Raw genomic sequence first — 12,323 nt, 5'->3', positions numbered from 1 at the left:
TGGCATAAGGAAGCTAGGAAGTATCAATTGCACAGTAGGTCAACTAATGACAGTGCCCTGAGTAAAGAGCGAGGGAAATATTTCAAGAAAACTGGAACTAATAATTAAATAATAAATTAATTAGCCGCCCACTGGGAAATCATGTTCTAAAAGGGAGGTGTGCTGTCCCGCGTGTATGTGGGTCTGTATGTGGGTCTAATCACCAGTGCTTGCTCATTTGACATTTTCATTTTTAATTTTGAGAGCTGCATGATGGCACCATGAGAAACAAATCGTGCAAAACCTGGGCACTTTCATAATCCTAGAAGCTTTGAGGAAGAAAAGGAAATTCTAAGCACAATGAGACCCAAATCTTTATCATAAGCAGTGTGGCAGTGCATCAGAAGGGACTGGCCATCACCATTGACTGGACCACAGCCCAAAGAGTTGGATTGTGTGAATGCTGTGGTGCTTCCACTCGGTACTGGGTACAGCAGTCTAAACCTAGATTGATGTGGCAAGGTCTGCTACTCACGTATGAGGAAGAAGGCTCAGAAATTTACATCAAGATTTCAGTCATCAATAGACACAAAGGATGTATGGGAGAGGCACAACCAAACCCCAGTGTGCCCTAGGCTCACAACTTAGTAAGAGTTCCTAAAGCACATGAAAAAAATTGAATGGGAGAGTTTCAGCACCAAAGTCTGCCCAAGAGTCCAAAAGTCCAAACAAAGGAGCCAGTGAGCACATACTGACCAAGAGGTCAAGCTACACTCTTGCATTCCAGCAGCAGGGAGGAAGTGACTGAGGTCCATCGTCTATTCAAAGTGCAGAGCTTGCAGCAGCTAAAGGATTATAATATGCTCTATTGAACCTTCTGCAGTTTGAAAAATGCTACTATTAATCAGAACTGTCACAGACAGCAAAATGCGGAGGTAGAAAACTGCATCAAGAGTGTATTTAATTGACCTATGAGTTGAGAGATAATATGCATTCCAAAGTCAGCTGCATTTCAGGCATGCAGAGATTGAAATAGTATAAGAAACAGAAAGAAGTTAGCAAAAGGAGCTGGAAAAGTCTCAAGGCTGCAGTCACACCCTACAACCAGAGCTGGAAAAGGACCAGAAAAACCTGGTCTTTCTCTCTGAGCTCCAGTCAAGGTTTTTAGTGTAGAGTTGAAACATCCACAGTACCAGCTCTGCCAAGCAGTTGATAAAAGGAAACAGTTAGAGAATAAGTCATCTCTACAGAAGGCCTGTTAAAGACTAGCCAGAGGAAAGAAAAGGTCAAACTGAAGGGGATGCTTCAGGTAGAAGAAGAAATTGATAAACAAAAGAACCAAGTCCAATTTTTTTTCCCTAAATTGTCTGAAGCCACTGAAGTACTGGTACCTGCTGAAAAGGAATACATAGAGCAATCAAATTCTGTCCAGGCTGCTGTCCAAGGGTTCTGCGGAACAACAGCTGAGGCAGTGGCAGTGGAAGATGATATTTTCAGATGATTTTCCCTCAGATTTCCATTGACACAAAATGACTGGACTTGGGCATTTAAACAGAAAGCACAGGATGAACAAGAAGTTGCTCAGAACCCAAGAGCCTCCAGAGTGCTAGAGGCACATAACAAGAGGAGGAGGGAGACAAAGTGCACTGTTTTCGTACTGGAACCTCAAGCCAAAGATGGGGTCTGTCACACTCTCTGTTCAATTTAAAGTAAATCAGGTGAGGAAGGGAGAAAAATGTTTTCAAAACAAGTTTAGATTATAAAATTGTTCTTATCTTAAGAAATATTTATTATCTGAAACTAAGTCAGAAGAAACCTTTTTTTTATTTTGGATTAACCAGGACCCTTACTACCCGAGATGATGTACAGTAGATGACCTACAGAGAGTTATTATCCCATTCCTAATAAATTATTTATATATACACAATATACATACAATTCTAAATATAAATATAGATAAATTCTATATATAAATGATATAATTCTATATATGTGCACACACACAGACTTGAGACTTAAATTACTTAATTGATTCCTCATGATCAAACAGGATTTATTGGAACCTATCTGAAGATGTACATTCTGTACGTTCCCCACACTATCTCATTCACTTCATTGATTTCTTTAGATGCCTTGTATGGAATAATTGTATGGAATGGGACTATCGTTGTTTAAAACATGTATTTATGGACTGAGGTCATTAAATGACAAATTATAGGCTAAGGTGTTTTCAGGCACCCAGTGCCCTTCACATTTGTCTGACTCTAGGGGTACTCAACAGGGGTATTATCTCTCCATTCTGCTCTTTGTGGAATGTGGAAGCCTCTGCACTAGCACTTTGATAATCTCATACTTTTGTCCATATCATCACATTTTATACTGATGAAATCTTATTGTTTGAGGCACTTAATTTTTAATTGGTCACTTCTATGATTACCTGCCCAGATTATTTTTAGTTTTTTGCATTTTCAAAGCGAAATATGACTACATGCCAATGCTCTAGCATTTTAAATATTCTGGCCTTGCAGTCTACCCAACCTTACACATGACTGTGTCAAATAAATTTATTACCATACTTTGGTAAAAAAATCAAGCTAGACCTAAACAGATAAATGCAACCTCCAAATTCACTACATGAATGCATTTGTATAATAAAAATGAATACACTCCCCACATTTTTTTTTTCAAATAAATAATTCCACTCCCTCTCCCTACATACAGTATTAGAACAAATTGAACCCAGTAACCTTAAAACTCTGTGGAAGGGGAAGCAGACAACTCCAAGACATTGCACTATGAGATTTTTTTTTTGAATTTATGTACCAAACTTCAAGCTCTACCATTGGTAATTTTTATTGCACCCAGTCAATTTGATTTGATGTTGATGCTCCTTCTTCATGGTACCAAATAGAAAAAAAGTAGTCTTTCCTTACTGATTAAAGTCATAATGCTACCCTTATGCCTGGTGGCTGTGCCTTCACATTTCTCTTGTGGTCTGATCTGGGAATTGACACTCTGGCAGGTGTCAGGAAAAATATCTATCTTTGAACATTATATAATCTCCAGGCACTCTAATTTACTTGGTTCATCTTTCTTTTTTCACTTCTCTGTGCTAGGTAATTCATGCTTATTGTATTCCCTGGTGCACAGATCTTCTTTTTCACCCCTAGCATACAATACTGTGCAAAAGGCAAAACAGCTCTATACTTACTTATCAAGATCCTCACATAAACCACTTGTTGATTAGTGCTAACTGGAATGGGGACAACAAATGATAGATGAAAAACTTTACCTGGATATGATTCAGAATAATTTAAAATTAGCCTCTAAATATCCTGACCATCAATTGATTCATTTTAAATATATACACAGGCTGGTTTTCTCACATGGTGTAGGAGTGTTCACATTTGTCTGGGTTTTGGGGATGCTAAATCAACTCTTTCTTCTATTTTAGGAGAAACATCCCTTGTTCTCTGGATTTTTTTAAAGGATGACTGAATGAAAGAATGTTAGTGCAACAGAAGTAGATTTCACCGACTGGTTTTACTACTGATAAGATGATGGCACACAGCACTCAGCAGCATCTCCTTTCCCACATTCTCTTTCCTGGTGTGAGTTACCCCTCTCTTTCTTGATTTTGTGCACAATGAGCTCTGCATTGATTTGTTCCACTCAGCTCAGATGTTTGATGCTGGGAAACCTAACAAAAAGAACATTGCTACTTTCAATACCCAGAAGTATGAGAGCACTACTTAAAATTTGTGATTGATAACTGGCCAGCTGTGAGGGAGACCCAGCATTATCATTAATTTAAAAATAATTTCAACAGCTCTTGTAACTCACTGAAGAAAGAGCAAAAGTGCACTGTTTGTGCATATTCAGTCTGCACTGAAAAGAATGTACAGCAGAGCAATAACTCACATCAATGCCTCCCTTCACACCACTGTAAGATTCATGCGGAGACCACATTTGAAAGTTCCAGACAAGTCACTCTGCATGTGGGTATGTGTCATAACTGGCTTTGCAGGCTGTGTCATGAGTCAGAGGAAGAGGTCTGCTGTTGCTGGGTTCTAGCTTTATGGACTACACTGCACATGATGTTCTGGCAATAAACAGACATCTGGCACAGAGTCTACCTCCATATAATCAATTCCTTATTTATTATGCTTAACCCAGAGCTGGAGCTCCTACCCCACAGAAAGTAGCCAAAGGACCACATACCATTTTATTTATATTGTGGTAGACCATGAACATCTTTGCCTTTAACACTGCAAATCCGAATAGCCAGAGTAAGCCCCAATAACACAACCTCAAACCCAGAACTCTAGAGCTGTAAGGCAGCTATTCTAACTGCACACTACTGTGCCACTCAGCTATTTTAAATAATTTGAAAATGTACAGTATAACCAGGTTTCTTACACCAAGCATATCTTTTTGCATATCAAAACAAATCCTCATATTTTTAAATGTCCCAGTGTACAGATAAACACAACTTGCTTTTGTTTTATTAAATACTGTAAATAGGTCAAATACAACAACCTTGATAAATCCAACACCCAGCACATATCAGAAGAACAGATACACGAAACATGTAGGTCACGTCTGTCAGAAAGAAAAAAACAAATACATTTTCAATTAACTCTGATGCATCATTTAAAGATTCTGAGGTTTGTGCAATTGTTTTGTAAGAACAGTGATTTATACTAAACTCTAAAGCAAAGTGTTGCTAAGTAGTTCATAATCTTCCCCACAGGAAAATTACTTTATTAAGGTAAGCTGGTTTTAAATGATTTACACTATATGAAATAGATTTGTTCATGATATAATTTAATAAGCAGTTGTGTGAGCCCAATATTTTATCAGTAACTCCATTACTGCATAACTACTGGAATTGTGCATCCTTGCCAATTATAATATGAACACAAGGAACACAATGCAGGATTCTGAGAAAGAAAGCTCAGATTTATTAGATTATAAGATTGAAGAGCATTTGGGCAAATGTTATCTTTTGTGAATAAGCAAAAACATTTGAAATTGCTAGATACAGTATTTTGTATACATTTTCTGCATACAGGCATGTCAAAGTCTAGAAAAAACCGTACCTGTACTTTTTAAATTATTAAAAATGTTTTCAGTTGAATAAAATAAAGTAACATTAAATATAAAAGAAACATTGGATTCTCACAGATTAATTAAATTCATTTCCTTTTAGAATATTTAAAAAATTAATCTCCCTGGATCAGAATACAATAAGATTTCTCATAAAACAAGAAGATATCTCATCCATGCCAGGCTGAAAGCCAATCCTCACAAACCAGCTCTCCCGTCAATTTTTCTTTCCAATGCCCATTCTCTGGAGAATAAACTGGACTATCTAAGATTACAACTGGCGACTCAGCGTGAGATGAAGGAGTGCTATGCCCTTATTCTTATGGAGACATGGCTAAACCACAATATCTTAGACATGGCCATTCACCGAGGTGAACTGACCTCCAGACAGGATAGCCACAGCGACTAGTAAGTTTCATGGAGGCGGTCTATGTGTTTATATAAACAGAAAGTGGTGCACTAATACTGCAGTAGATTCCAGTCACTGTTCATCACTAGTAGAATTTATGATGGTGAAGCGTCGGCCCTTTTATTTACCAAGGGGGTTTACTACTGTTATGATTGTAGCCGTGTACATCCCACCCAGTGCCGACTCAATAGAGGCACTGTCCTTTACAGGTTTACAAACTGCTCACCCTGACTGTGTTATTGTTTGCCAGCGACTTCAACCACAGGTATCTTAAGACAGTCCTCCCTAAATTCTACCAATATGTTAACTTTGCAACCAGAGGGGCGAACATACTGGATTTGGTTTATACAAATATCCATGATGCATACAAGGCTGCCCCCCGCCCCCTCCTGGGCTACTCTGACCACATTTCTGTGATGCTTATTGGACCAATGCTCAAATGTTCCAAACCAGTTTTGAAACAGATCAGGGTATGGCCAGAGGTAGCCACCTCAGTATTACAGGACTGCTTTGAGCACACAGACTGGAATATGTTCAGCAAGGCCGCTATCTATGAAACCATATCAATCTAGAGAAGTATGCAAAAACTGTGTCTAGCTACATCAACAAGTGCATAGATGATGTCACTAAATCTATTATCACACGGGCCAACCAGAAGCCATGGCTGACTGCAGAGGTCCGCGCACTGCTAAGAACTCGCAATGCAGCATTTAGATCAGGTGACAAGGAAGCCCTTAGGACTGTGAGGGTCAACTTGTCTCATGCCATTAGGGAGACAGAGTAACTACACATGGAAGATTCACGGTCACTTCTTGGACACCAGAGACACACGACGCATGTGGCAGGGTATCTAGGCCATTAGTGACTACAAGACTACTCCAGGCGCCAGTGACGGAGATGCCTCCCTTTCGGATGCGCTGAATAACGTCTGTGCATGAAACACTAAATACACTGCCTGCGAGACCGTACCTCCTCCCAATGATCAAGTGCTTTGCCTGTTCGCAGCTGATGTGAGAAAGACACTACCAAAAGTTAACCCACATAAGGCTGCTGGACCAGACAATATACCTGGTCACGTGCTCAAGGAATGCGCAGCACAGTTAGCTGATGTTTTTACAGACATTTTTAATATCTCCCTGTGCCAGGACTTTATCCCTGTATGTTTCAAGACCACCATGATTATACCAGCGCCGAAGAAGACTACTGTGTCCTATCTCAATGACATGGTCATAGTCATGGGCCACATTAAGTCCAGACTCCCCACCTCTCTGGACCCCCTCCAGTTTGCGTATCATCCCAACTGGTCTACCGATGATGCTGTATCCCTCACCCTTTACCATGCTCTGTCCCATCTGGATAAGAGAGACACTTATGTAAGAAAGCTGTTCATTGACTTCAGTTCAGCATTAAACACAGTCATCCCCCAGAAATTGACAGAAAAACTGCACTTGCTGAATCTCAACACCTCCCTCTGCAACTGTTTTCTGGACTTTGACTGAGAAGGTTAAACCTCCCCACCCCATACTATCCACATTCTATAGAGGTACCATCAAGAGCAAACTGCATCTCGGACCGCAAGTCCCTGCAACTAATTGTCAGTACGGCAGCAAAAATAATTGGAACTTCCCTTCTGTCTATTCAGGACATCTACCACAAACGCTGCACACATAAAGCCTCCAGTATTGTGGACGATCCCTCCCAGCAACCTCCAGCAACCTCTTTGCTCTCCTACCATTTGGTAGAAAAAATCGCAGTATACAGGCCAGCTCCACCAGACTCCATAACAGCTTTTTTCCACAGTGTACTTGTACTGTGTTTAGCAGTTCAGTCATGAGTCATCAGTGTGAACAGGATGGGCTGGGTACACAGCCCTGGTTCAGTATAGTGGTACTTACCATTTCAGTGAGAGGGGTGAGCCTGTTTAGTTGAGCAAAGACTTGCAATGTGAGGGACAAGGGGAGTGAACTTCAAACCCAGATCTTGGCTCACCATCTATTTTGTTGACGTACTTTGTCTTGATTGCAGTGAGACCAACAAAGGTAGGTAGTAGCAAAAGACATAAAAAACACAGAGCCTTTTTAATGAGAGTGCTGGGTATTCACTCTGTCTTTGGATCCAGAAATCCAACACTGACTGTCGTTTAAATTCCAACATCAACGGTAAAGGGGTTCCTCATCCATTCAGGTACGGCCTCAACTGGAAAATACTCTGAGAACTGTTCTTCCAATAACAAGAGTTGCACTGTAATCACATCACGAACAGCAGCATCAAGTGCCACACCATATGTGTGCAGATAGTCATCCAAAGTTGGGAAAGCAGAGACATCACTTGCGTTGATTTTATAACAAAAAACTGCAGCTTTTTCTTCATAGCAGTGATTTTGTCAGACACGTCAAAAATTGTTTAAGAGAGCTCTTGCAGTCCCATATTCAGCTCATTCAAATATGTGAATATATCAGCCAGGTAGCCTAATTTTACCAGCCACACTGGATCATCAAGTAGACTTGCCAAGGGAGATTGCTGGTCATGCAAAAACATCTGTAGCTCAGAGTGCAGTTCAAAGAGCCTCATGAGTACTTTCCCCCTTGATAACCATCTCACTTCAGTATGTAGCAAAAGCTGCACAGGTTCGCTGCCCATTTCATTACAAAGCACACTGAACAGATGTGAACTCATTGGTCGAGCCTTGATAGAATTCACAACCTTGACGGAAGAGTCTAACACATTTTCTAGCCATTTTCTTGGCTGTCAGGGCCCCGCTCTGGATGTTGCAGTGCGTCCAATTCATATCTGGAGCAACCGCTCTAATTCGCGCAGCTACACTGCTGTGTCTGCCTGTCATTGCTCTAGCACCGTCTATACAAACTCCAATGCATTTTTTCCAGTCAATGTCATTCTCTTCGATAAATTCAGTCAGAAGCTGGAATATGTGTTCTCCTGTAGTTCTTGTTGGTAGTGGCTTCACAGACTTATCCTTCAAGAGCATTGCTAAAGGGTTGGTAAAGGGCCGCCTCAGATGTGCTGGCTTCATGCTTTCATTGCTGAGTATTTCCCAGCACATGACACACTGTGGTCATGGCTCTTTCTCTGTCCCGGTGTAAGTAAATCCCAAAATTAGATAATTTGGATTGTACCGCCTTGTAGCCATTTTCCGACACTTGCTAACACTAGCAGGTTTAACAGCAGAGCTATTGTCGGTGGCCGATGTATAATCCTCCTCGTTCTCAACTGGTGTGCGTGATCTATCAGAGCCGGCATCTTTACTCTTGGCATCTATGCCTTTCAGTCACTACATAATCCTTGATTTTTGCGAGGTATTCATTTTCGATCAATTGTTCTGTTGGCAAATGTGGCGCTGTTGGATATTTTTTTTCACCATTTCCCCTTAAAAGGCAGTCAGGAGTCTGTCTCAGAAGTTAAAAGAAGTTTTTATTTCATAAGCATGGGATTGAAACAGTGATGCTCGGTGTATTTTTCTCAAACTAACCTAGAACAGTCCTTAAATATCCAGCCCTTAGTTTTTTTTTTAATATTTGCTGAAGATAACTTTTTTTAAATACAATTGGTCACTTACATTCGTAGCACGCATTCCATACAATGGTATAGAACACCTATGGGCATACTACGGCCCACCAGCCAGTTTTAACCAGCCCTTGAGAAAACAAATTAAATAAAGTTTTGCCATATTCCACTTTGGTACTGTTTTTTCTTACATTTAATTACTCGTGCCGTTAGATGGCGCATGAATGCTTTACCACAGTGATTCCAAACTGCGCATCACACCACCTTGGGGAGGCACCATTGTCAGTCAGGGGCATCTCAGGTATCGCCAGTCAAAGAAAAATTTTATTATGAGCAAAGCCTGCTGTTCATGCAACACAGAATGAAACATTAAAGTAACATGACAGTTGGCAAGAGAGTCAGCAGTCTGTAAGCAGCGTACCAGTTAACCGCGGCTTCGGTTTTTCATGTTTGAGTGGTAATTTTGTGAGCTTTCTGTCACACTATCGCAATTGAGAGGTTTTTAAATACGAGTAAAAAACATGACACAGAGCCTAGGTCTAAAGAGAAATGGAAACGCAAATACAGAAAGTATGATGACAGTTTCTTGAATTTCGGTTTAAGGTTCACAATTGTGGACACTAAAGACTGTCCTCAGTGTGTTGTCTGCCTTAAAGTGTTGGCTGCTGAGAGCATGCTCCCCAATATATTGAAACATCATTAGGAAACTGTTCACAGCTTACACAGATTAGTAAACCTCGTGAGTATTTTTTCATTAAATGAAGTTAAATGAATGAACAGAAAGCTGCTTTTTCTAACCAAACTACTGTCCCCAGCAAAGTTCTTCTTTCATCATACAAAGTTGCGTACCGAGTAGCACAATGCAAAAAACCTCATACTATTGGAGGACCAAGGAATAAGCAACAGAGCTCTGTGAGTTCTGCTTCCCTTTACAATATCCTGCCTCAGTGAAGATGGGTTTTCAGCACTTGCGGTTATCAAATCCAAGTTCAGATCAAGAGTCAATGTTTAGAAGGAGATGCACATTACAATTTCAAAAATACCACCCAGTATTTTTGGTTAATTATGTTAACATAATTTAGGCAACAAGCCCACCTACCCATTAAGAGGCACAAACAAAAAGACATTGTTTTAAAAAAAAACATTGATGTTGAATTTTTACTTTTATTTACATTTTACAAAGCCGTTGACTATTTTTACATTTTTTCCAAATAGTTTTCACAATCAAATAATTTCAAGGAACCGTGATTCTCCGTTCCTTGCACCAGGAAAGCTCTTGCTGATTTGCCATATTACATGGCAGAATTAACAGTTCGTCCACCTCTAAGTTAGGTGCTCACCCACTGCCTGTAGTCTTTTAATCTTATCCTGAAGGTTAGTTAATCATGTGCAACATCTTATTCAGTTTTCTTTGAATAAGACTGAAACTATTTTAATTTTCAAAGTACAACAAAATGTATATTTTTAAAGTAGGATTTAATAAATGGACTGTTTTCCATCTTTGAGTTTTGAAAATCAAAAGTAATAATCAGAAAAGGTTCAACTAGTAAAGCAAGAAATCAAACAAATCTCACAGATTTATCACATTACACATTACATTCTTGGCACCACGGAAAAGCTACTACATTGTATAAAAAAGGCTAAAATGACCTTGGTATTTTTTCCCTAAAATAACAAAATCGGTCACCATATAAAGTTCAGCCAAGTACACATGAGAGGAAATTGCATTTAAAAGAAAAAAAGTTAATCTTTTATAGCACATTACATTTTGTACATTACTATAGTAACAGAAAAAATATCACTTCAGAGACGCATCATATTGTATGTCTGTTACTAGAACATTATTCTGCAATATTGTATTCACTACCACTTACTGTAATTTATCGTACATTGCTGTACCTGTCCTACAGTAATGTAAACTGTTGCACTGTTTGATCAAATGTATACTTGCTATATATTGTATTTCCATGTCCGTATAACGCATTGAATTTTATACAGTTCTCATAACATGTTGTGTTTACAGAACAGAAAGAAAATAAATAAATAATAGGAATACAGGAAAATAAAGTGAATTAAGCAAATATTCCCCTCTACTTTTTCACAACTTTTGCAAAGCTTCGCACACAGTCCTGAGAATAATTATAAACCTAAAAATAAATTCCTCAAATCTGTCACCCCTCTTATACACCTTACTACCTTCGGTTAAATTTTAAAACCTCCAGTCAGATATGTTTCAGTACTCATCTCTACCCATCACACGTTATTTAATAATGTATTGACTTTGCTTCATTTATTAATAAATCATTTGTAAAGCAACAACCTTTAGTTTTGTTAGCCCCTGTCATCTCACTATTTTTATAAAGAACATCCCCATGAACAAGAACCAAATAGTACTTATTTTCAAGGCTTTTGACCAAAGTTAAACTAATGTGGTAAATGTTCGTTATCATGGACTCTTTATGGTCTCTAATTTCCATAAAATCATTTCTTTGAACGCAAACAGTATGAAATGTACCAGCACAAATTCCAAAGATTGGGTTTATGGATACGAGGCTCTAATGCAAATTAAATCTATGGTTTTTTCTAGTTTAAAAAAAAAGCAATGGGCTGATTTATTCATGCATTGCATGCAGCCATCAGCCTTATGCACAGAAGCCACCGTAGTAGACTAGTTTTTGAAACGAAAGAGCGACTCAGACACGTAACAAATTTAAAGCTCATTTACTCACCCGAGCCGAAGATCTCTGCCCACGGCTTTGAGGAAGATGTACCACCACCAAGAGAACAAAATATAAAAAAATGTAATATATGAAATGTCTGGAAAACATTGCTTGCATATTGTTTGTAGAAACTAACTTCATATATAAGCTTCTCTTAAATTTTGCGCTAATAAAAACGACCCCGTTAAAGTTTGATTTAAAGTTACAATGTTACCATCAGAATCCTCAGATGTTTGTTTTAATTTATATATGTTTGTTGTATACACTGTCACTTAGGAGCGGGTTTTTTGTAATTCATGGTCTGAGCGATTAATTCTATCCCAGAGCCGTGAAGCAACAACCCTCGCAGAAGCTACAGGTTGTGGGTGAAATTCCATTCGGATCCATTTAAGACCTATGGGAGGTGGGCGAAGCCGAGTCACTGACATGACTTTAGACCAATGGCGTTTCAGGGTCCTCTAACCGTTCCTTTTCGTTCAACGGCGAGTGAGAAGAGAGGGCATTGTTGGCGAACCGGATTGTATTTTAAATTCACGCCAGCTTTATTTGTTTCAATATTGCAAAGTTTAACAAAATTAAACTTG

General features: G+C 39.1%; 1 protein-coding gene across 3 annotated transcripts in view; it reads right to left on the bottom strand.

Annotated features, from left to right (window-relative positions):
• Nucleotides 1–12,086, bottom strand: part of smoc1 (SPARC related modular calcium binding 1) — a 305,181-nt gene extending 293,095 nt beyond the window's left edge. For all 3 annotated transcript variants that reach the window (XM_069193419.1, XM_069193417.1, XM_069193418.1), the window contains exon 1: nucleotides 11,749–12,086. In XM_069193419.1, the coding sequence (XP_069049520.1) occupies nucleotides 11,749–11,880 (132 nt within the window). In that variant the 5' untranslated portion in view covers nucleotides 11,881–12,086. The remainder of the gene's footprint in view (nucleotides 1–11,748) is intronic.
• Between the last annotated feature and the right edge of the window lie 237 nt (nucleotides 12,087–12,323).

This window comes from Lepisosteus oculatus, chromosome 8 (assembly GCF_040954835.1).
Source record: "Lepisosteus oculatus isolate fLepOcu1 chromosome 8, fLepOcu1.hap2, whole genome shotgun sequence".
Taxonomy (NCBI): domain Eukaryota; kingdom Metazoa; phylum Chordata; class Actinopteri; order Semionotiformes; family Lepisosteidae; genus Lepisosteus; species Lepisosteus oculatus.
Note: the sequence above shows the minus strand (reverse complement) of the source record. Positions and strands in the feature narration are given on the sequence as shown.